Source organism: Artibeus jamaicensis, unplaced genomic scaffold, assembly GCF_021234435.1.
Source record: "Artibeus jamaicensis isolate MK-2021 breed Jamaican fruit bat unplaced genomic scaffold, CSHL_Jam_final contig_864, whole genome shotgun sequence".
NCBI classification, from domain to species: Eukaryota; Metazoa; Chordata; class Mammalia; order Chiroptera; family Phyllostomidae; genus Artibeus; species Artibeus jamaicensis.
In genome coordinates, this window is record NW_026521992.1 from 307,038 (window position 1) to 328,546 (window position 21,509).

Below are 21,509 nucleotides of genomic sequence, written 5' to 3' on the forward strand. Positions count from 1 at the left end.
AGTTCACTGTTGGTTGGATTGCAGACTGGTACAACCATTATGGAAAACAGTATGGAATTTTCTCAGAATAAATAAAAATCGACCTGCCTTTTGACCCAGCAATTCCACTGCTAGGATTATATCCTAAGAACCCTGAAACACCAATCTCAAAGAACCTATGCACCCAATGTTCATAGCAGCACAATTTACAATAGCCAAGAGTTGGAAGCAACCTAGGTGCCTGTCAGTAAATGAATGGATCAAAAAATTGTGGTACATATACACAATGGAATTCTATGCAGCAAAGAGAAAGAAGGAGCTCCTACCCTTTGCAACAGCAAGGATGGAACCGGAAAGCATTATGCTGAGTGAAATAAGCCAAGTGTTGAAAGACAGATACCATATGATCTATTCACTAATTTAATATGACTCGTTAATGGAAGTGCCCTGAACAGCACGGGTGGTGGACTTAATTATCCAGACTGCTTGCTTCTCCTGAAGCTAAATGAGTCCATTGTGATAGTTTTTTGGGAAATGAGTCTTCCTGGATATGCATTTATAATTAGATAAACTATAATTTTGGCCACATCTTTAAAGTGATTATGTCTGGGATATAAATATAAGGAAACTAAATCTAATGATATAACTACCACCTTTGATGATTTCAAAGACGTTTTTTTCTGACACTTTTTCAATAAGTAGATTGACAATAGAGTGCTTCCTAGAGCTTAAACACTACCATGTGAGGGAATTTTAAAGTTACTTTTAGTGAAAAAAACAGTCCTTTGAAGTCTGTGTAGCTGTCTGAGAAAAAGGAGTGGTATTTTAAAACAAATTGGAGGTATACCTACTTTAGTAAGCTTAGGTTTTTTAAATGGTTTACTTCACACATTTGAATGTTGTCAATGCCTATATCTCAGTGTATTTTCATTAATAACATAACAAAACCATTCTAATCAATTTATTCCAGAAATGTTAATGTATTCTATATTTTAATAATTGATTTGCACTTAGCTCTTTCAAAACTGAAGAGCAGAGTGTCTGACAGATGGTTCTTGGGTTTACTTTTCAGAACCACCTGTACCAATCGCCCCCCCTCAGCTGGCCTCAGTGGGGGCGACCTATCTGTGGATACAACTCAATGCCAACTCCATCAACGGGGACGGACCCATTGTCGCCCGAGAGGTGGAATATTGCACAGCAAGTGGGAGCTGGAATGACCGGCAGCCAGTGGATTCCACGAGTTATAAGATTGGGCACCTCGATCCAGATACAGAGTACGAGATCAGTGTGCTCCTCACCAGGCCAGGGGAGGGCGGCACTGGATCTCCTGGGCCAGCCCTCAGAACAAGAACGAAGTGTGCGGGTGAGTATGGGAAACTTGGGACTACTTGTCATTGTCTTTCTGGGCATGGACCTGAAGCATTGGTGTTCATCAGGTGGCTAACACACTCCCCCAGCTCTGGCCGCCTCCTGTAAGGGAGCAATTAATTCCCTTCTCCTGTGAACAGTAGCCCAACAGCCTGTGTACTTTGGTACCTCGAGGCTTGGTGTCTCTCAGGCAGCTCCCACCCCTTTGTCCCCTATTCTTTATTTACACCTTCCTGTGAATATCACAGAGTTCAAGTGGAAATTACCCCAAAATGTGACAGAATGATCTGCTTTAATGATGTCTGTTCACAGGTCAGATCCTTTCATCCTGGTCCCTTTCTTTTATGTTCACAGTCGATGTGCTCATAGCCTGGAGGAGCTTTGGAATAATGGATTTCATCTAAGAGATAGCTTTAAAGCTGTGTTTCTATTGATGGATATTTAATGGAGGGCTGCTTGCCAATGACATGGAGCCCATTTGTAAAATAAGCAAGGGTGATTTGTGGACTGCATGCAGTCTTTAAGTTTAGATTATATAGTTCTAATTAACTGCTGAACTCACTCTGCAGCTTAAATAAAAGTAGGGAGAGAAATTCTGAGTCTCATAAAAATTAAAACCTGACCTTAACTCCCACTAGAGAGTATAGTGTTGTTTCTATAAAGCTCCTTTTTGGCCAGAAGTAGAGAAGAATAGTATATTGGGATACTGAAGTATTCTTGTATCATTTAAATAAAGACTCCTTTATTGAATTGTGGGTTCAAGTGAAGAGATTCCGTAACTTTCTATGGAGTTAATTGATTCTTCAGAAAGCATTATTTAAGAAGGTACATGTCAATATGTTTCATTTCTTTTTTAAGTTTTAAAAGTACTGAGTGCAGCCTGACCCTGTTAGGTAGGAAAAATGATTAAACATCAACAGTTGGAGATATTTCATTTTTTTCTTTATAATTGGGAGTGTACTGCTTTCACAAGTTCAAAACTCATGAGGAAAAAATCTGTTTAGGTTTTTTTTTAAGTTTTTGTTAGGGGAACAAGTAGCGTTTTCATCTGGGGACACATGGCGGGCCTGTTTTAGCTGGTCTGCACGCGTTGCCCGTGTCCACACCTGCGTGCACAGGTCACTGTCCGGGCAGGGTCTCTGGAATGTGGACTGCTGTGCGGACCGCTAGTCCCCACAGTCGTGATTGGCAGTTCCTAGGAGGAAGGTGTTTGACAACCCTTTCTCCTCCTCACTTCTGTAAGTCGTGTCATTTCCTTGCTCTTTTTAGTTGAATAAATTTCTCTTCCTTTTTGTGAAATAATTTATGTTATCATCTGTTGCAATGCACACAATAGGTTAGGGGAACACTGCACATACCATTTTACAATCTACGGATTGCTTTCAAATCTGTGACTTATTTCATAACTGCCTTGTGGAGTCTCCAGGGCAGATATTGTGATCCCCTGATTGTGGTGAGATGAAGCCTGTATGATCTCTGTCCTTCTCTGAGCATGCTCTGTAAGCAACACATTTAGTATCGTTTTACTCCAGTGTTACTTTGAGGAATCCTGTCTGGGGCCTGCCAATATACAGGCACACAAGCGGGCACACTCTTTCTCTCTCTTTCTCTCCCCTCAAAAGAAGGTTAGAATTCTATTTCATAAACTGGAGAGAGCATATAATGTTTCTTTCTAGTCACTAACAACCCCACATACTTTTATGTTTCTAGTTCTGTTCTTTTTATATATTTTGTCTTTTCTCTTGGTTTGTTGCCTGTACATTTCAGCTGTTGATGCAGTTACTCTATACATTTTCCCTGAATACAGTGCATATATTTCTTGTTTTCCAGAATCCTCTGTTATTGTTGCACCATGTATAAATATATAAATCTCAAAGAGACAGTGAACCTTTATAGTAGCTCGATAGCCTTTTTTTAAACATCAAAACCAATTCTGAACCGAAATTTGCATGTCAGCACTATGCCTTGAAAGATTAAGCCTCACTTAAGCAAGGAGCCCAGGGGTGAGGCACTCTCTTCCCCTTGCCATTTGTGACCTGCCTTTGACAGTGTGTCACGCACTGGCATTAAATGTTTTTGAAATCGCTGTAGTTGAACAAGTCAGTCTTAGGGAATGTTAGTTAAGTGAATCAAAGCAAGAAATAAGAGGTGGAGTCATGGTATGTGGGTGAGGAAAGTGAAGTCAAACAGGACTTTTCACTGTCAGGAGAAATATAGTTTCACCCTCTCTTGACCTGAGGCTTTTGAGAAAACGCAAAGCTGAGACAGGTGACTGCTGTTGGTGAGCAGTGGGACACCGTGGAGAGCAGACTCAGTCACAAGGAAGAAGACAGCTGTTGCAAAGTAGAGACTGAAAAATTGGATAGTGGTCTCAGATGGTTTGTGAGCCCTAAGGGTTCATAAAGAGCAAGGCATGGGTTTCATAAGCTGGGAGGGACTCTAAGCATTCTTGCAAGATTGATGGAAAATGTCTTTGGCCAGTTTGAACCAATGGATGAGTCTATTAGGGTGCTATGTAGGAGGAATAATTCCACATCCATCTGGTATGGTTTAAAAAGCTGAGAATACTAGTATGGAATTAGAATAATAAAATCTAGCAACAACATATATAAAAAAAACTGATTCAGGGCTTGCTTAAATGCATATGAATCTATAATATTATTCATATTGTATTAATTATTCTATAATGCTATTGCCTCACCCCCTCCCCAGAAAAAAAATCTAATATAACCCTAGGTTGCATTAAAAAAAAAGCAAAATGCTCATGTTGAAGGAGGTGATAGCTTTATTCTATGAGTTCTAGTTAGCCTCCCTAAAACTATTGCATTTATTTCTGTTCCTGCATTTTAAGAAAGTACAAAATAGATGGTGCTCAGGGCATAGGACCCAGAAGAACAGAGGTTCTGGAACCTTGCTCAACCAGTGAGCAGCGATGGAAAGAAATGAGAAAGGTAATAGAGAAGAGCATTGTCTATGCAAATTTGTCAAGGCTGAATCGTGAATAGTGAGTTTCTGATGGCTTCTTCATTCCAGCAGAGCCTGACAGTGTAGAAGGGGATTTCTATACTTAGCAGAGGATTGAGCTGGTTGAACCTGAAGAATCTCAGCATGAAGATTCTATGATTAATGTGTTGTTCCCTTTCTAATGTGATGACCCATCATATGTTTCTTCCCTCATACTCTGAGTTTCACTTTATGTTATTTTTGTCCAAGTACCTCAGAATCATGCTTGTCAATCCCTGCTTTGCAGGCCAGGGAAGGTTTACAAGCAGCTGAGCAAATGGGGAAAAGTAGTGAATATTTAATACTGCTAAATAGATTAAATTTTAAGAAATTACTTTTATTCTGAGATACCCTGTCTGGGATTAGTGTGAAAATATCCTTTTGTGCAATGATGATGTCCAAGTACTAGAACCAGAGTCAGCAGGTGAGAACAGAGGCTCTGGGACCTGGCTTCCCAGATTGAGTTCTAGCCTTGCTGGGCTATATGTATGGCCTGGGAACACTGCACACCTTTTCTGGACTTCTGTTGCCTTATCTATAAAACAGGGGTGGTAACAATAATAATATGTGTCTTGTAGTCTGGCCATGACACCTTAATAAGCTGATGGAAATAAGGTGCCTTGAAGAGAACCTTACATATAGCAAGCAGTCAATGCAAGTTAACTGTCATTTAAATTTTTAAAAAATTCTTTAACATTTTAAATCAAAAGAGTTATGTGTTGGCAACCTCATTTCATTGCCCAAGATGTTTTATAAATATTACCTGTCTGCAAATCTGAGCACTACTGTTTTATAATATGGGCTAGTAGAATTTCCAGCAGTTAAGTATTCCATTCATGAGAGGTGTTATTCTCTTGTGGGTCTTTTAAAATCAAATCTGTTTTTTAATTTTTTTGACAAGATTTCTTTTCATTTCTGTGCTGAACCAATGAGATCTGTCGTATAATGTTTTTAGTGACACCTATGAAAATGTATTTCACTTTTTACATTAAAATGGCAACATCATTATTTATTGTTCTCTGCACAGTGGAATTGATTTTCATGTGTAGTTAGTAGATGCTGTCTCATTACCTGCTCTGATTTCATTCAAGAATTTTATTGGAGCATACCTCCAGAGTTCTTGCTTCTTATGCATCTGAAAATTATTTTCAAATACATGCACAAGCTCCCCCCATTCAACCTTGATCAAATCACTTAGCTTTTCTTGTTCTACCTCCTCATCTTTAAACAAGGATAGTGACAACTACCCTGTCAGAGTGCTTTTGGAGATTAGGTTAGATATTATCTATAAAGATATTTTACAAATTATAAAAGTGCTCTAGCTATATGGGGTATTTTTTAATGATTTATAGTCAGGATCTAGTTTCAGGAATTAAACACATATCCAGTTATTTCCCAACTTTGTAGTTCAGCTATAGTTGAGTAACCTCAGAGAGTTGGAATTACTTTAGTATTCAGTTACGCCAAATGCAATTTAGTTCATGTTTTCTATTATACCTCATATTCTTATGATTATGTGCAGCCTGTGTATCACAAGCCATTAAGTGGTAGCTACTTGAAAAAGAAAAACGGGAGGTGCAGTTAGATTAATTTTCACAGTGGACTTTTTATGTGTTTTATTTTGGGATATTGCTTTTTATGTATCCTAGTTATTGTTTAACTGTGGTTAAGTGGCTTGCTAATAACTGGCCCCAGGAGTTAAAGAAGGGGGATGATAAACTAATGACTTAACGATTAAGACTGTTGAGAGTGAAAAAAACTAAACCGAAATGTGTTTTTTTAGAATTACTGTAACCAAAAAGCTTTGAAAAAAAGAATGATTATACCTTTTTAAAATTTATTCATAAAATATTTATTGAACACCCATATTTGCAAGAACCATTTCCAGGTCCTAAGGGTACAACAAGAAGACAAGATCCTGCGTTCAAAACTGATAAATTTGGGAGTATTGGAGGGAGGAAATATACAGGCAATAAACAAGACTGTACACATGGGTATATAATACGATCAGTGCCATGAGGAAAAATAGAGAGATGGAAAGTGAGCAGGCAGGAGACTTTTTCAAGGTTATTTAAAAATTTTTAATTGTAGTAAAATATACTGTCTTAGCTATTTCTAAGTGTTAAGTTCAATAATATTAATTACATTCAACCAATCTCTAGCATTTTTTTTTATCTTGCAGAACTGAAACTCTGCACCCATACTAACTCCCCATGTCCCCTTCCCGGGCTCTGTCGACCACCACTCTGTTTTCTGTCTCTGTGAGTGTAACTGCTCCAGGTACCACAAATAAGTCGGATCATACAGAAGGTGCCCTTTTGTGTCCAGCATATTCTAGTTAGCATTACGTCCTCAAGGTTCATTCATGTTATAGCGTGTGTGATTGCACCTTTTTAATTACTTTTAAAATTGTGTTACATATACTTAGTTTGTGGGATTCTTTGTAAACTATATTGGGAATTTAAGCACCAACATTAGCTTTCAATTAAATTTATTAATTCTCAACATTTAAAAATTCTTTACCTTTATGACTTAAGGAAATCTCACCTACTAAGGCAGGCAGTATGGCTGTGTTGCCAGAGAGCCAGCGTGCAGCACCTGGAAGTTCTGTGTCAGAGTGTATAGCCATCCCACCCCTGGGCAGCTTCTGGTCATCAAGAATAAAGAGTGATGTAAGAAATTAGAGGAATTTATAAATAATATGCCATTCTTTTAAACTAGTAAGAGTGAGAGAATTTAATACCTATTTGCAGAGGTATGTATTTTTTATTATATGCCTAATTAGAACCTTTTACATAACTGTAATAAAAACTTCAAATGTGTGTTACATTAAAATTCATTTTTGTTCTCAGTTGTTTTGATAACATGCAGTTATAGACATTTTATCTGTGATTCTTTTAGTGACATGAGAGATGGGACATATTTTTCATCTACTTCCAATCAGTCCACCTTTCAATTCTCCTTGGTCTGAGAGAGACAGAGTCTGTGCCAACCCATTATGTATATTTTCCTATATCATCAGTTCTTGTATCCAACATAGTAGTTGTACTGTTTAGCTAGAACAGATATATCTGTGTAGCCCTCTTATGTCCTTGCCATGCACTTTGTTGAACACATACATATATGAGCAGGGGATCGGCTGATCAGAGGTCCTTCAGGGCAGAGGCCCAGCATCCTTGCCTATGGAAAGGTCCCACTAACTACAAGGTTCAAGTTCTGTGTTGTCTTACCATATACCCTGCTAATGCCTCTTAGTACAGTTTGTATAGCAGCGCACTCTTTCCTACCAGGCCCATTCTAAATTTCGTGAGATTTAGTTTAATATCGGTTTTTTAATTTTAATTCACCCTATTTTTGAAATGTGACACTGGAGTGACTCATTTTAAATACGCCTGACTGTGAGTCACATATGGGAAATGAGGAGTGAATAGGTTTCTTGGCAAGGTGGCTTTACATGGAGCCCAAATTGCATGATGCCTGCATTCCACCAAAAGCTGACCTGTGTTTGTTTATTTATTATTTTTAGTCCCTCTTGTGGAAGAAAAAGAAACAGTCTGGTTGGAATGGGGCTGATCTGAAATTATTCACTACCAAAACCAGATTTGTTTTCTTCCTAAATCAAAGATGGTCAGATGTATCTTTTCTTGACAAATCTGCTACCAGCAATGCAATATGTATTTGGACTTACACAGCTGGCCCATATGCATTTGGGAAGTTGGAAACTGGTCTAAGATCTAACAATGGCTGTTATTCAGAACGAAGGACCTCATTGAATGGAACGTACTGTATTTTGCTGTGTATCATGCATACCCACATTTTGATCCCAACTTTCAGGAAAAAAAACTTTTGTTTTAATTTTGAATCAATTTTTAATATTTATATTTGGATACTTGTCTTTTGTATTATAAATGAATTTTAATATTTTTAACATGTTATGGTATAAGAAATTTTATGTAATGAATAACTACAAAACACAAGAACAGATACAAGGTACTTCAGGTACTACCCATGTATATATAATATGCACCCTTGTTTTTTCCTCAAAGATTTGAGCAAAAATGCATGCATTATATACAGCAAAATACAGGGTAATTTATTTTTGATACAATTTGTTGACCAGGGAAAAAAGTTAAAGTGTCCTAGTTCTAAAATAGCTCTGCCAAAGTGCAGTATGTTTTCAATGCATTTCCAACACATCAAACCATTAAGAACCTTTTAAAACTATAAACATTAGGAGGGCATGAAAAGTATCTTCCCTACTATACTATAGAGGTAAAGACATCCCATTGGGCAGCATTGCCTTTGGGCAGAGGACAAGAACACAGTAGCAATGCGGCACTTTTTTCATTATAATACATGTTCCTCATGCCCCAGAGGCTTTGTGATACCCGAACCTCAAATCCAGCTGCCTTTAAACATTGAGCCAGCACCTTCCCCAGTCCGAACCCTGAGGTCACATGGAGAAATCCTGTGTGAGAGGCTTAGAAGTGCCTGAACCAGTGTCATCCCAATACATTCAATAAAAGGTAAAGAACCCAAAATTAAAAAGACCAGACAAATGGACATGGTTGCTTTTAGAGTTGCCCATTGACTCTTAGAGTGCATGATAGTTCTTAGAAAGGTGTCGAGCAGGGTCCTTGGCTTTGAAGAATAAGCATATTAACAGTCCTTCTAGGCCTGATCTGGAAGGCTCATAGGCAGCTTTCTGTGGAACTATGAATAAGCCGAGGAGTTTGAGAAAATTAAGAGCAGGATCTAGAAATTATCAGTGGCCTCTGATGGGTCATTTAATGCTGGGGAAAAAAATCACAAAACTGCTCTGGGCCACATTTTAGACAGTATGAGGCAAAAGTAGGTTTACAGTTTCTCTTATGGAAAATGATACAGTAATTAATAAATAATACAAAAATAAACTCTGTGTTTCACATACTCACAGCTGTAAACCTTTTTCCCCACCCTGTACGTCTATCAATTTGGAGCTTGAGCAAATCCCTTGTTCTAGTGCTGTGATTCTGTCACTCTCTGTCAAAGGGGTTTTTCTATCACAGTGAAGCATCACCATTATCAGTATTAGTCCCTCACTGAGTACCAGCTACAGGCTGTTCAGCGCAGTCCTAAGGCCACTGACATGCTTAGGGGTGCCCACGCCTCCCATGGCAGTGTTTTCTAGAAGAAGGACAACACTCACTACATCCTTGCAGTTTTTAAAGAGACCCAAAATCATCTAAATGTTCCCCCAAATCTCATATATTTAGCCAAAAAAGTATTATGAATTAAACTATTAAATTTTTATTAGATCAAATACCCTCACTCCTTATCAAATGTATGAGGCAGTAAAGTTGTATTTTATGGTCTCTATGTGAGCATTTATAATTCCCTGGGGTGCCCTGTATAATCAGTATGCACTGCATACTTGTGTTTTTTTAGGAAACTTGCAGTATGATGACCATTCTAAATTATCATAGAAGTTTGTACTTTTATCACAGCCTTTGTGAATATTTTGGACATATTTAGAAAAGATAAATGGCTAACTTCCTTCACTTTAAAGTCTGATTCTCTTGGGCTGAGTGCTGGTTCTGACATTAGTATCTAGAAAGTACCTCAACAAATTACTTAAATGTCCTGAATCTAAGTTTTCTAATAATTCCAATAAGTTTTCTACTAATACTAGCACCTTCTTTACAGCACTGCTGGGAGTATTAAATGTGCTAAGCCATGAAAAGTGGTTAGCAGACTACTTTGTTTACCTGATGGACACTGAATTTTAAATAGACTTGCTAGCAAATTCTGATTCATTTATAAATTTAATAAACCTGTTACAGCTGAGGATACTACTATGGCATAATCTCCCAATTGAACTGTTAAGCTGAGTAGATTGTGTTTTGTTTGACACACACACATCAAGTTGCAGTTTGTCCTAAATCATAAATTTTTTTAAAAACATGTATGTTATAGAGCTAATGTCAAGAAAATGATTATAAGTTTAGAATGTGGGAGAACTAGGTGGCAAAGAAAACAGAATGTGAATGTGTTCTTTAACTGTAAGACCTTGTTATTCTGTGACAGAGGACATATTACAATTGTTAGCAACTTGGTGAATATTTTTGACAGTTTAATGCTTTCAGGAGCACTGTCCCACACCCTGATACCTCTAAGTCTGTCCAGAACATACAAAGCTTGACAACCACAGTTTGATTTGAGCAGCAAGGCAGCCTATAGGATAAGACCAAGATGTCTTGGGGGCACATCTTTCCTTTTGCTCATTTACCTACAGATCTCAAGAAGGCAGAGGTCTTACTGCATGAGGTGGATAATGAGGTGGTGATGCTGTACACCTAAGAATTGAAATACACAGGTAAAATCTTCCACTGGGAGGGCTGCTTCTGAGACAGGCTTGTATTCTGTGTCCCTGATCCAAGAGCAAAAGACGTAGTTTCCGAATGGCCTTTGTCTTGAGAACATATTAGAAAAAATTCACTCACTCTTAACCAGCAAGGTATGCTGTTTGTCCCTGGAATCTCAAATGCAGCATGTCCAAAACCAATTGTATGAATTGGGAAGCAGAATTTTTATCGTTGATCTCACACATCCTGTGTGCTTCCATCCATTACTCCATAAGCATACTCAGATTTATTTTGTTATCAAGCCTTCTCTCAGCTTATTTGTCCCCATTACATGGACAGAGAACTCATCTGAACACATGTAGTGACATGTGGCCTCCAAGTAGAACTTGCCTACTTCATATGTGAGGATAATGCTGTTAATGTTCTTAAAACTAAATTTATAAGAAGTAAAATGGGGCCCTGGCTGGCGTAGCTCAGTGGACTGAGCGCGGGCCTGTGAACCAGAGTATCGCGGTTCGATTCCCAGTCAGGGCACATGCCTGGGTTGCAGGCCAGTTCCCAGCAGGGAGCACATGAGAGGCAACCATACACTGATATTTCTCTCCCACTCTTTCTCCTTCCCTTCCCCTCTCTCAAAAAAAATAAATAAATAAAATATTAAAAAAAAAAGAAGTAAAATGAATGAGAGCTAAAACCTCCAGAGTAGTAACAACAGATTTTAAAAGGTTGATATGTCAAATTTTTAGTTTATAAAGGTTAACCATGTTCCTTGGTTTGCATAATACTTTCTATAAATTAATTTTTAAAATATAAAGAACTGACGAGTCTAGTATCTATCAGAAAAAATTACAATAAATAGGAAGCTTTAAAAATGAATCATGCATATAAATGAAATTAAAACTACAAATACAAGAAATTTTATTTTGAAGTATCATTATTCCTATTATTAAAATAAGAAAGGTAATAACACTGTTTGATATAAAAATTACTGATCTTTCATCCATGTTATTACCTTTGTAGAATGAGTAGTATAACTAATATAACTGTTCAGGTAAAATATTTCTATTGACCAAATAGCAGTATTTCTATCATATAGATCTAGACAAGAGACAGTAAACCATGATTATACTGTAATTGGCATTGAAAACCCTTTCTAGTGTGAATAATCAGCAGAGAACATACAAGTGTTAAAATATATTTCCATTAAATATTATATATTGTTACTTCACTGTTCTTTAGATAGAGTATATGGCCCTTAATTTGAATCATGAATTTATCATAACATTTGTTTTGTTAATATTTATTTCTTGGTGATGATCCATTTTAATTACTGAAATCAGAGATGCTATATGAGGCAAAAATGCAGAAACATATGATGTAGTACTTATTAGAAGATTCCCTTATCTTTCTCCAGTTTCTTTCCTGGAGATAATACGTAGGCACTTATCCTTCTGTGTCTCTTTCTATGCCCATTTAGATATATCACTGTTGATATATCCCAGATCTGTGCCTAACTAGTTATAACAATGAGATCACATTGTATATACTATTCTGTAAATTTATTTTACATCTCTTGATATTCTCTGAACATCTCTCTAGTTGCTATAGTCTAGAGCAAAATACACAGATTTAACTCATTTTTAGTAGTAGCTGTTTATTATTCTGGAATATCTATACCCTAATTATTCAGCCCTCCTTTTTTTTTTTTGATGGATAGGTTCTTGTTATTTTCTATTGAAAATAATATATCAATAAATATCTATAAATATATTTCTTTCTATTAAAATAGTATATTTCTATAGGTTATAGTTTTGAGGTAGAATTGGTGAGCCAAAGGGAAGTGCATTTAATGTTATTTTTTTAATTTTTAAAAACTTTAATGAATTGAGTTTAGAGAGAGGGATAAAGGGAAGAAGAGAGAAAGAAAGGAGGGAGCAGAGAGGGACAAACAGAGAAATGGCATTTGGTTGTTTCACTTATTTATACATTTATTGGTTCATTCATATATATGTCCTGACTGAGATCAAACCTACAACTGTGGGTATTGGTACTATACTCTAACCATGCTAGTTACCTGGCTAGGGCCACATTTAAGATTTTAGTAGATGATACTTTCCAGAAGGCTAGCAAGTTAAATTCCATCAGCAAGACCTGAGAACATTAGTTTCCAAACATGTTTTTGAGCATTGAATATTAATGCTTGTTTAAAATTGTTGCCAGTTTATTGGTTTAGAAATGCTATGTTACTTTTTTAATTTGCATTTTACTTTTTTTCATTTGTTTATTGACTTTTCATATTTTTCACCATCAGATTATATGTTCTATCCTTAGGATGCCTTTTCAATTTGTAGGAGTGGTTTATATTAGTAGGCTTATTTGTCTGTCATATGCTTTATAAGTATTTTCCCTCATTTTACCATTTGCCTTTTTATTTTATTCATGGTACACTTTGTTAAAAAGAATTGGTTACATTTCATAGTTAAATTTATCAATCATATCCTTTAGGGCTACCCATATATATTAATATAGGATAAAAGTTTCATTACAATTTAAATCAATCTATTCTAGGTAGATGGCCGGATATGCAGTAGCATTTGCTAATTAAACCTTTGTCCTTCCTTGTCGCTTTTCATTTTCCAGTCTTGTTTTTGAAGGTATTTTTCAACATGTTCTTTGACTATTTTTAAAGAGTTTATTTTTTTTCCTCTTAGGTCTTTAGTCAGTGAAATTTTGGTCAACAGTCTTGTGGGGAGTCTACAGGGCTGGGAAGCCCTCTGGGAAAGGTTTTGTTCATTCCGTAAAGATGAACAAACAAAAATGGCCTTTTCTCAGCTCCGCCAGGGGGCGGTGCGTGGCGTGGTGTCCAGGAGTCAGCAGGCCTCCCGTGCCCACAAGGAAGCCATTTAAAACGGCAGCAGTGTAAGAGCTGATTAGACATAACCGAATTAAAATACCTTCACACCTAATCTTGGCTCGCTTCATTTTATTCATCTATTAATGTAGTCAACAAATATTTATTGAGACTATTAGTTGAGAGTTTCTCTCCTAGGCTTTGGGAATACAGTGGTGCGTAAAACAAATGAGTTTCCTGGCCTCGTGGACATCGCGTTCTAGTTTATATTTCTCCATTCTTTTGCAATGTTGTACAGATGTACATGAAGCAAAGCTTGAAGAGTTTTGTAAAGGACCGTAAGGGAGGAAGTTTTAACAGTAAACATAAACATTAGGGCAGCCTTTACAAATAAGTTGTTTTAACCAGGATGTTTTAGACTGCAAGTCTCTATAAAATCAGTTCATACAGACTAAACAATAAGGGAATTTATTACATGTAGTAACAGGAAGTTCACGGATAAGTCACAATTTACAGTTTGTTGATCCATTTTAGTGGCTCCATAACATTATGAGAGACATGAGTTCTTTCTGAATCTTGCCTGGATTGGCTTTACCTCAAGGCTGATCCTCTTCATAGTCATAAGGTGGCCTTTAGAAGCAACTAGAAAAACGTACTTTGCTCAAACCTGACAGAAGGGAGAGAGAAACGTTTTCTCAATCCTCAAATGTAACTCCTTTCTTTCAGTTTGTTAGGCCAATTAAGTACCAGTAATAATAACTGGGAAATGTTTGTGAACTGATTGACTTAATGCCCTTATTCTCAAACTTGACTGTGCTGCTGTGATGTCAGTTTACATCAGAATCACCTGCGAGGCTTGGTAAGCGATAGATTGCTGGGTCCCACCCCAGAGTTCATGATTTAATAGGTTTGGGGTTGGGCTCAGAAAATTATATTTCTAAAAAATTTCCAAGTGACGCTGATGCTGCTGGTTAGGAATTCCTGATGTGGAGTAATAACGATGCATCCTTGCACTACAAACCTGTTAGAATGGCCAAACTCTAGAACACTAACATCCTTGCTGGTGAGTTAGTATAGCACAGGAACTCATTTATTGCCACAGACATGTGAAAAAGTACATTCACTTATCAAGACAGCTTGGCATATTAAAAAGTGAAAGAAGTCAATCTGAAAAAGCTACATATGTATAATTCCAACTGTATGAGATTCTGGAAAAGGCAAAACTATACAGGCAGTGAAAAAGACCAGCAATTGCTACAGGGGAGGGAAAGAAAGATGAATAAGCAGAACACAGAGGATTTTTAGGGCAGTGAAAATACTCTATATGATATAATGATGGATACCTGCCATTATACATTTAAGCAAGCCCATCGGCTGTACATCACCTAGAGTGAACCCTAGTGTAAACTGTGGACTCTGGGTGATGATGGTGTGTCCGTGTAGGTTTCTCAGTTGTAACACATGCACCATTCTGGTGGGGGATGTCAATAATGGAGGGAATTTTTTGAGGGATGGGGGTATAAAGGAAATCTTTGTACTTTTCTGCTCAATTTTTCTGTGAACCTGAACCTGCTCAGTGAAAAACAGTGTACCCTTGTGCCTACAGATGGGATCAGCTGCCTCTGACCTACCAGGTCTGAAGAACTAAATAGCTAAATGAAATCAGGGATTTGGGGAGCTACTGGGAAAGAAGAGAGGAGAATAAATGCTGCATAAGAATTAACAGTTTCTCCTTTTGTTTTTTTTTTTTTTTTTTAGCAGTGGAAAATTGATTTATTTTTTTTCAATCTTTTATATATATATATTTTTAATTTTATTTAGTTATTTTTCAAGTACAGTTTTTTGTCTATTTTTCCCATCCCAGCCTCCCCCTGCCCCTTGCTCCCCCCCCCCTCCCATTTCCTCCCCCCCCTTAGTTCTCGTCCCTGTGTCCTTCCCATTTGTTCCTCCAAATCCCTCCCCCTTTTTCCCCTTAACTTCCCTTCCTTCTCCCCTCTGGTCACTATCCCCTTGTTCTCTATTTCAGTGTCTTTGTTTTTTTGGGGTTTTTTTTTTTCTGCTTACTTGTTTGTTTTGTTGTTTAGCTTCCTGTTAAAGGTGAGATCATATGGTATTTGTCTTTCAGCACCTGGCCTATTTCACTCAGCATAATGCTTTCCAGTTCCATCCATGTTGTTGCAAAGGGTAGTAGCTCCTTCTTTCTCTCTGCAGCATAGAATTCCATTGTGTATATGTACCACAATTTTTGGATCCATTCATTTACTGATGGGCACCTAGGTTGCTTCCAACTCTTGGCTATTGTAAATTGTGCTGCTATGAACATTGTGGTGCATAGGTTCTTTGATATTGATGTTTTAGGATTCTTAGGATATAATCCTAGCAGTGGAATTGCTGGGTCAAAAGGCAGGTCGATTTTTATTTTTCTGAGAAAAATCCATACTGTTGATATGAATTGAATGTAGTACTTGTAGTCAAATTATTATTGAGAAATTGTATAAAGTCTTTCTAATTTTGAGTAAATGTGTTCCCAATTAAGCACTTATATGAGTCAAAACTGAGATCTTCAAAGAACCTTAGTCTTCATTTTTAAAAACCCTTGATTTTAGTAGAGATACTAGAAAAATTTACTATAGGGATTCATTGAAAATCCATTCTTCGTATTCAGCACAGATCTAACCTTGAATGCAGTTACAGTGAGAGAAATATATAATGCCTGAATTGCTAGAGAACATTGGGACGCGGTTCTTCATGGGCCTCTCATACTTTGGCACATTTTGCCTGCAGAAGCGCTGATGGCCTTGGTTCTGGTGCTTGTATAGTGAACAGCCTTGGAAAACAGGAATAGTGCTTCCCACTGGAGCAGAGGACAAGCTGTCTTAGAGTTTGGTATGATATAATAAAGATAACATCTCTCTGGAACGAAAGGCAGACAGGTTTGTTTACACCCATAGTAAAAGATTTGGATTTCCTAAACTCACAGTTCTTCATATGCGGCACAAATGTATGCCATTCGCCACATGGAACTTTAGGGGCAGAGGGAACCAACAGCAACTCAAGCTCATGCTACTTGCTGTGTTGTTAGTCCTTTGTCTCTGACCTATGAGTCTCACATCTCCTTCCAATATTCTTGAATCTACAGCAGGTAACTTGTTAATTTGAAAGTTGGGTAAAATCTCAGACCCTTCACAGTTCTTGACAGAATATACTTACAAGGAAGAAATTGAGTGTTTATAATTTCACCTGACTCCTACATTTTCTTGACTGAGAAGTTGAGACCTCGATAACTGGAGTGAGTTACAGCACTAGTCTATTTTCACAAGTGCACTGCCATTCTTTGACACAGCACACAGATAGTCTGTTTGCACAGCAGGTGCACAGGGAATATATTTGCACAAGTGCACAGCCAGTCTACTTACACAAATGTACAGCAGGTATTTTCATAAGTGCACACCCAGTCCGTTTACATGGGTGCATTCACAAGTGCCCTGTGAGTATGGGAGCACAGCGAGCTCTCATAGCCAGCACTTTCTCAGGGTGCTTTGTGCTTTGCCTCACTACAAAAATTCTCTCTGAGTAAAGCCTATAGCCTTGATTTAGAGTTGATTTAAGGATGTGTTTAAGCATAAGAACTTCTCATTTTAAGATAAAACCAGATAAAATTGACATAAATTGAGAGGGGTAGTTGGTTGTATATAGCATACAGATATAACCTGATGAGGCTATATCAGCCCGAGGAGATACTTGGAAGAATGAGAGATAATTATCTGTCAGAGTCATTTAGTTGTAGCTCTGCTAAGTACCATGTGCGATTAGTTCACCTTCTCTATTATTTCTAGATTTGTGTTTGCTTATTGCTCCAATTCTGAGTCTAGGTGTCGGTTCATTTTAAATTACAAAGTGGAATTCTACTTGACCACCAGATATTAATATGCCTCTAGCTAAAAGGATATGCAGACTTAGGAAGGTGCCACATTGACTGCTTTGTTTTTGGTTGTGCTCCCACATTAGCAAGTCCATCCTGCTCACTTACTAGGTGTACATTGATAACTTTTTTTTTGTTTTGACACACTAGCATATATCTTTTTCTCTTTAAAAATAATTTCTAGTACTGTGAAATTGGAACTCTTTTTACATCTGTTATTGACTATTTTTAAAAGTATATTTTATTGCTTATGCTATTAGTTGTCCCAGTTTTTCCCCCTTTGCCTCCCTCTACCTGCTAGCCCCATTTCCTCCAACAGTCCCCTCTCTTAGTTCATGTCTATGGGTCATGCGTATAAGTTCTTTGGCTTCTCCATTTCTTATATTGTTCTTAACATCCCTACCAATTTGTACTTTTAAAATCCTGCATCTTTTCCCCCATTCTCCCCCTTCCCTGTCCCAGTTGAGAATCCTCCAATGATCTCCATATCTATGCCTGTTGTTACCATATCTATGCTTGTTCTGGTAACAAGTGTAGATATGCTTACTATTTCTTGTCTGCATATCTATGTTCCTGTTCTGCTTGTTGGCTTTGTTTGTTTTTTATATTCAGTTGTTAATAGTTGTGAGTTTGTTGCCAGTTAATGTTCATAGTTTTTATCTTCTTTGTCTTATATAGTTCCCTTTAACATTTTATATAATAAGGGCTTGGTGATGATGAATTCCTTTAGTTTTACCTTGTCTGGGAAGCACTTTATCTGCCCTTCCATTCTAAATGATAACTTTGCTGGATAGAGTAACCTGAGTTATAGGTCCTTGCTTTTCATCACTTTGAATATTTCTTGACAGTCCCTTCTAGCCTGCAAAGTTTGAAGAAATCAGCTGACAGTCTTATGAGCATTCCATCGTAGGTAACTCTGCTTTTCTTTTGTTGCTTTTAAGATTCTATCTTTATCTTTAACCTCTGGCATTTTAATTATGATGTGTCTTGGTGTGGTCCTCTTTGAGTCCATCTTGTTTGGAATTCTCTGTGCTTCCTGGACTTGTATGTCTATTTCCTTCTCCAAATTAGGGAAGTTTTCTTTATTATTTCTTCAAATAAGTTTTCAATTTCTTGCTCTTCCTCTTCTTCTTCTGGCATCCCTATGATCTGGATGTTGGTACATTTGAAGATGTCCCAGAGGCTCCTTATTCTATTCTTGGTTTTTTAATGCTTTTTTTCTTCCTTGTGGGTTCCCTGTACACTTTATTTTACTTAATGCAGCCTTCATTTCTGCCTGGGTCTTTTTTATGCTTGTTGCAGTAACCAATGATTACTTTGAGCATCCTGAAAGCCAGTGTTTTGAACTCTGCATCTAATAGGTTGCTTGTCTCCATTTCATTCAGTTTTTTGCCTGGAGTTTTATTTTGTTCTTTCATTTGGGCTTTATTTCTTTGTCTCCTCGATTTCGCAACCTCCCCGTGTTTGTTTTTGTGTATTAGGTAGAGCTGCTTTGAATCCCTGTCTTAGTAGTGTGGCCTTTTGTAGAAGAGGTACCTGTAAATTGTGTGAGGCAGAGCCCTCGGTAATCAGCAGTGCAGAGTAACCCATTTCACTGTTCTGTGGCTCTGTATGGGAGAGGGCTCAGAAAGTGGACAGTTCTGCCTGGCCTCTGGAAATTGCCCTGGAGGAAGCTGTCTTTTGGCACTTGCCCTGTTGCCAGTGACCTCACTTTCTCGTCATATGCCACTTGTGGCCTTCTAGCTGTTGCTCTGGAGCTCAATCCCAGAGAGGGTGGGTCTGTGTGAGTCCTAAATGGATTGTGGGCCCTTTTAGAGAAGTCTCTTGAGAATCCCACAGTTTCTTCTAGCACCCCACCCCTCCTTGGGTTTTATAGTCAAGATATGGGGACATATCTTCCTGGCACTGGAACCCTTGCCTGGGTGGTCTGCTTTGGGGCTGGGATCACTCACTCCCAAGGTACCCCTCCTGATTTTTATCCAACACACATGAATGTGGGACTGCCTGTTCTGCCTCTTCTCTGTGCCTCCCCCTGCCTCTCTGCGCCTCTCTGAATCTCTGCCCCTCCTACCCATCTGGATAAATGTGGCTTCTTTAAATCCGTGGTTGTTGAACCTTCATATAGCTCAATATTCTGATGAATCTGGGTGATACTTGTTTTGCAGTGTAGTTGTAATTTTTGCTGTAGTTGTGCGTGGCGGTAAAGTAAGTTTACCTATGCCTCCGCCTTGACCATGTGAAATCATAACTCTTCTGTATTTTATCCATATTATATCTGACCCATATATAGCATACCAATCATATGTCAGCTTTAATTATTAAAAAGGTTTCTATCATAATAGTAATGTTCAGATATTGTTATGAAAGGTTTGTGAGCAGGTGACAGAGTATTCTCTCATATCAATTCCAATACTATTTCATAATTTTTTGAAAACAAAGACACTTCTTTTCACCCTTCGAATTGCCTATAGCAACTTTTGAAAAATAGTGCTTTGGCATGGAAACTAACAGAACATGCATGGTTCTACCTCAACACCTGTGTTTTCACTCAGCCATATGTCCATGTCAAAGAAAATTGAATGTTCCCTAGGTGACCTGTCTGTAAGCTGGGCCTTTAATTTCATTGTGGCTATTGAAGCTCTCACTGCAGCCAAAGTGAAAAAGGGTGGGCAGAGAAATGATTTCTACAGATGATCTGTATCCAGCGAACAGAGGAAATCATTGACCTTCCAGTGTAGGTTCCTTTTCTGGCCACCTTTGTCTAACCCTGTCTGAGTAAATAAAACACACAAGCATCCCATTCTAGGGTAGAATACTGGATTTCTACGGATGATTTTTAAAGAAAGCAGCAATGTAGTTTAGTCTGTATATAAAAGTATTGAGGGTTTAGGAAGCAGAAATTCCAAGTTAGCAATGTATAATTCCTCCTGACGAGTTCCGCAGTTAAGCGCCTTTGGAAACATTTTAATAATGGGTTTAGAGGTGAGCCAAAGCTGTTCTTTTGGACAAACTATGTATCTAAGGTGTTTCAGTTGAGACACATTGGTAACATGTTATGTGTTGTATCTATTAGTCCAAATTAAAAATAATTTAAGTTAAACTTTTTTTCCTAAAGAGAGTATAGAGCACATAATATATTTGCATTACTTTTCTTTATTCAGCAGTTTATGCTCAGAAACTGATGTGTTTTTAAATAATTAATAGCAGAATTGAAATATAAATTAAGAAATCAGAGTGGGAAACCATAGGCTCCAGTGTCTTGGTATTGTGGTTAATGTCCCCTTGTCCCCTTGAAGTCTCGTGCCAGTGTGGAGGGCACATTGGAGAGACTGTGATGGGCTGCACTGGCCTTTCAACTGAAGCAGCTTTGGATCCATTTCCTCATTCTGACTGAGGAGGACTGAGTGGTCCACAGCAGGCTCAGCCACACCCTGGGTCTGACTGCTCCCAGGGTGTGCTCTTGTCCTCAGCCCAACGCAGAGGGGGCTCCAGGTGTTGTCCACTAGGCCTACTGCTGCCTTAAGCATGCTGTCTCCTGGACATCTTATTTAGTTTACCTGGGTATCTCTAACTCCTCACTCCTAAACGGCAATTGAGCGTCTTCCCCTGATAGCCTTCCCTGCCTCATGCCCCCAAGAAAAGCATTTGTCTTCTAGTGCCCTTTAGCTAAATAAATATTTCCACAAACTTCCCAGTCCTTCCAGCCAGAAACATATGACTCACCCTTGACTCTTTTCACTACTCCACTCCCTACTGCATCAGTCACTGAATCCTGCCCATTCTGTTTCCCAGATGCCTCAGTGTTTAACAAATGTATCTGCAATGCCATGCCCTAGCCTCAGCCACCCACCATGGTTCACTGTACATCCTTCTAGCTCACCGCCCCAAATTCCTCTTGCTGCCCTCCAGAGTTTCTCTGTCCTACAGAGAGAGATCTTTTCGAAATGCAAATGAAGCAAAAAGACCACAAAATACGGACTCCTTCCCATGCAGCTGCTCCTGGTACTTGTCCCCTCCGCTGATTCCCTTTCCAGCACCA

General features: G+C 38.1%; 1 protein-coding gene across 4 annotated transcripts in view; it reads left to right on the top strand.

The window, feature by feature from the left end:
* PTPRM (protein tyrosine phosphatase receptor type M) overlaps positions 1-21,509 on the top strand; it is a 613,403-nt gene that overhangs the window by 176,745 nt on the left and 415,149 nt on the right. For all 4 annotated transcript variants that reach the window (XM_053673443.1, XM_053673444.1, XM_053673445.1 and 1 more), the window contains exon 6: positions 1,052-1,345. In XM_053673443.1, the coding sequence (XP_053529418.1) occupies positions 1,052-1,345 (294 nt within the window). The remainder of the gene's footprint in view (positions 1-1,051; positions 1,346-21,509) is intronic.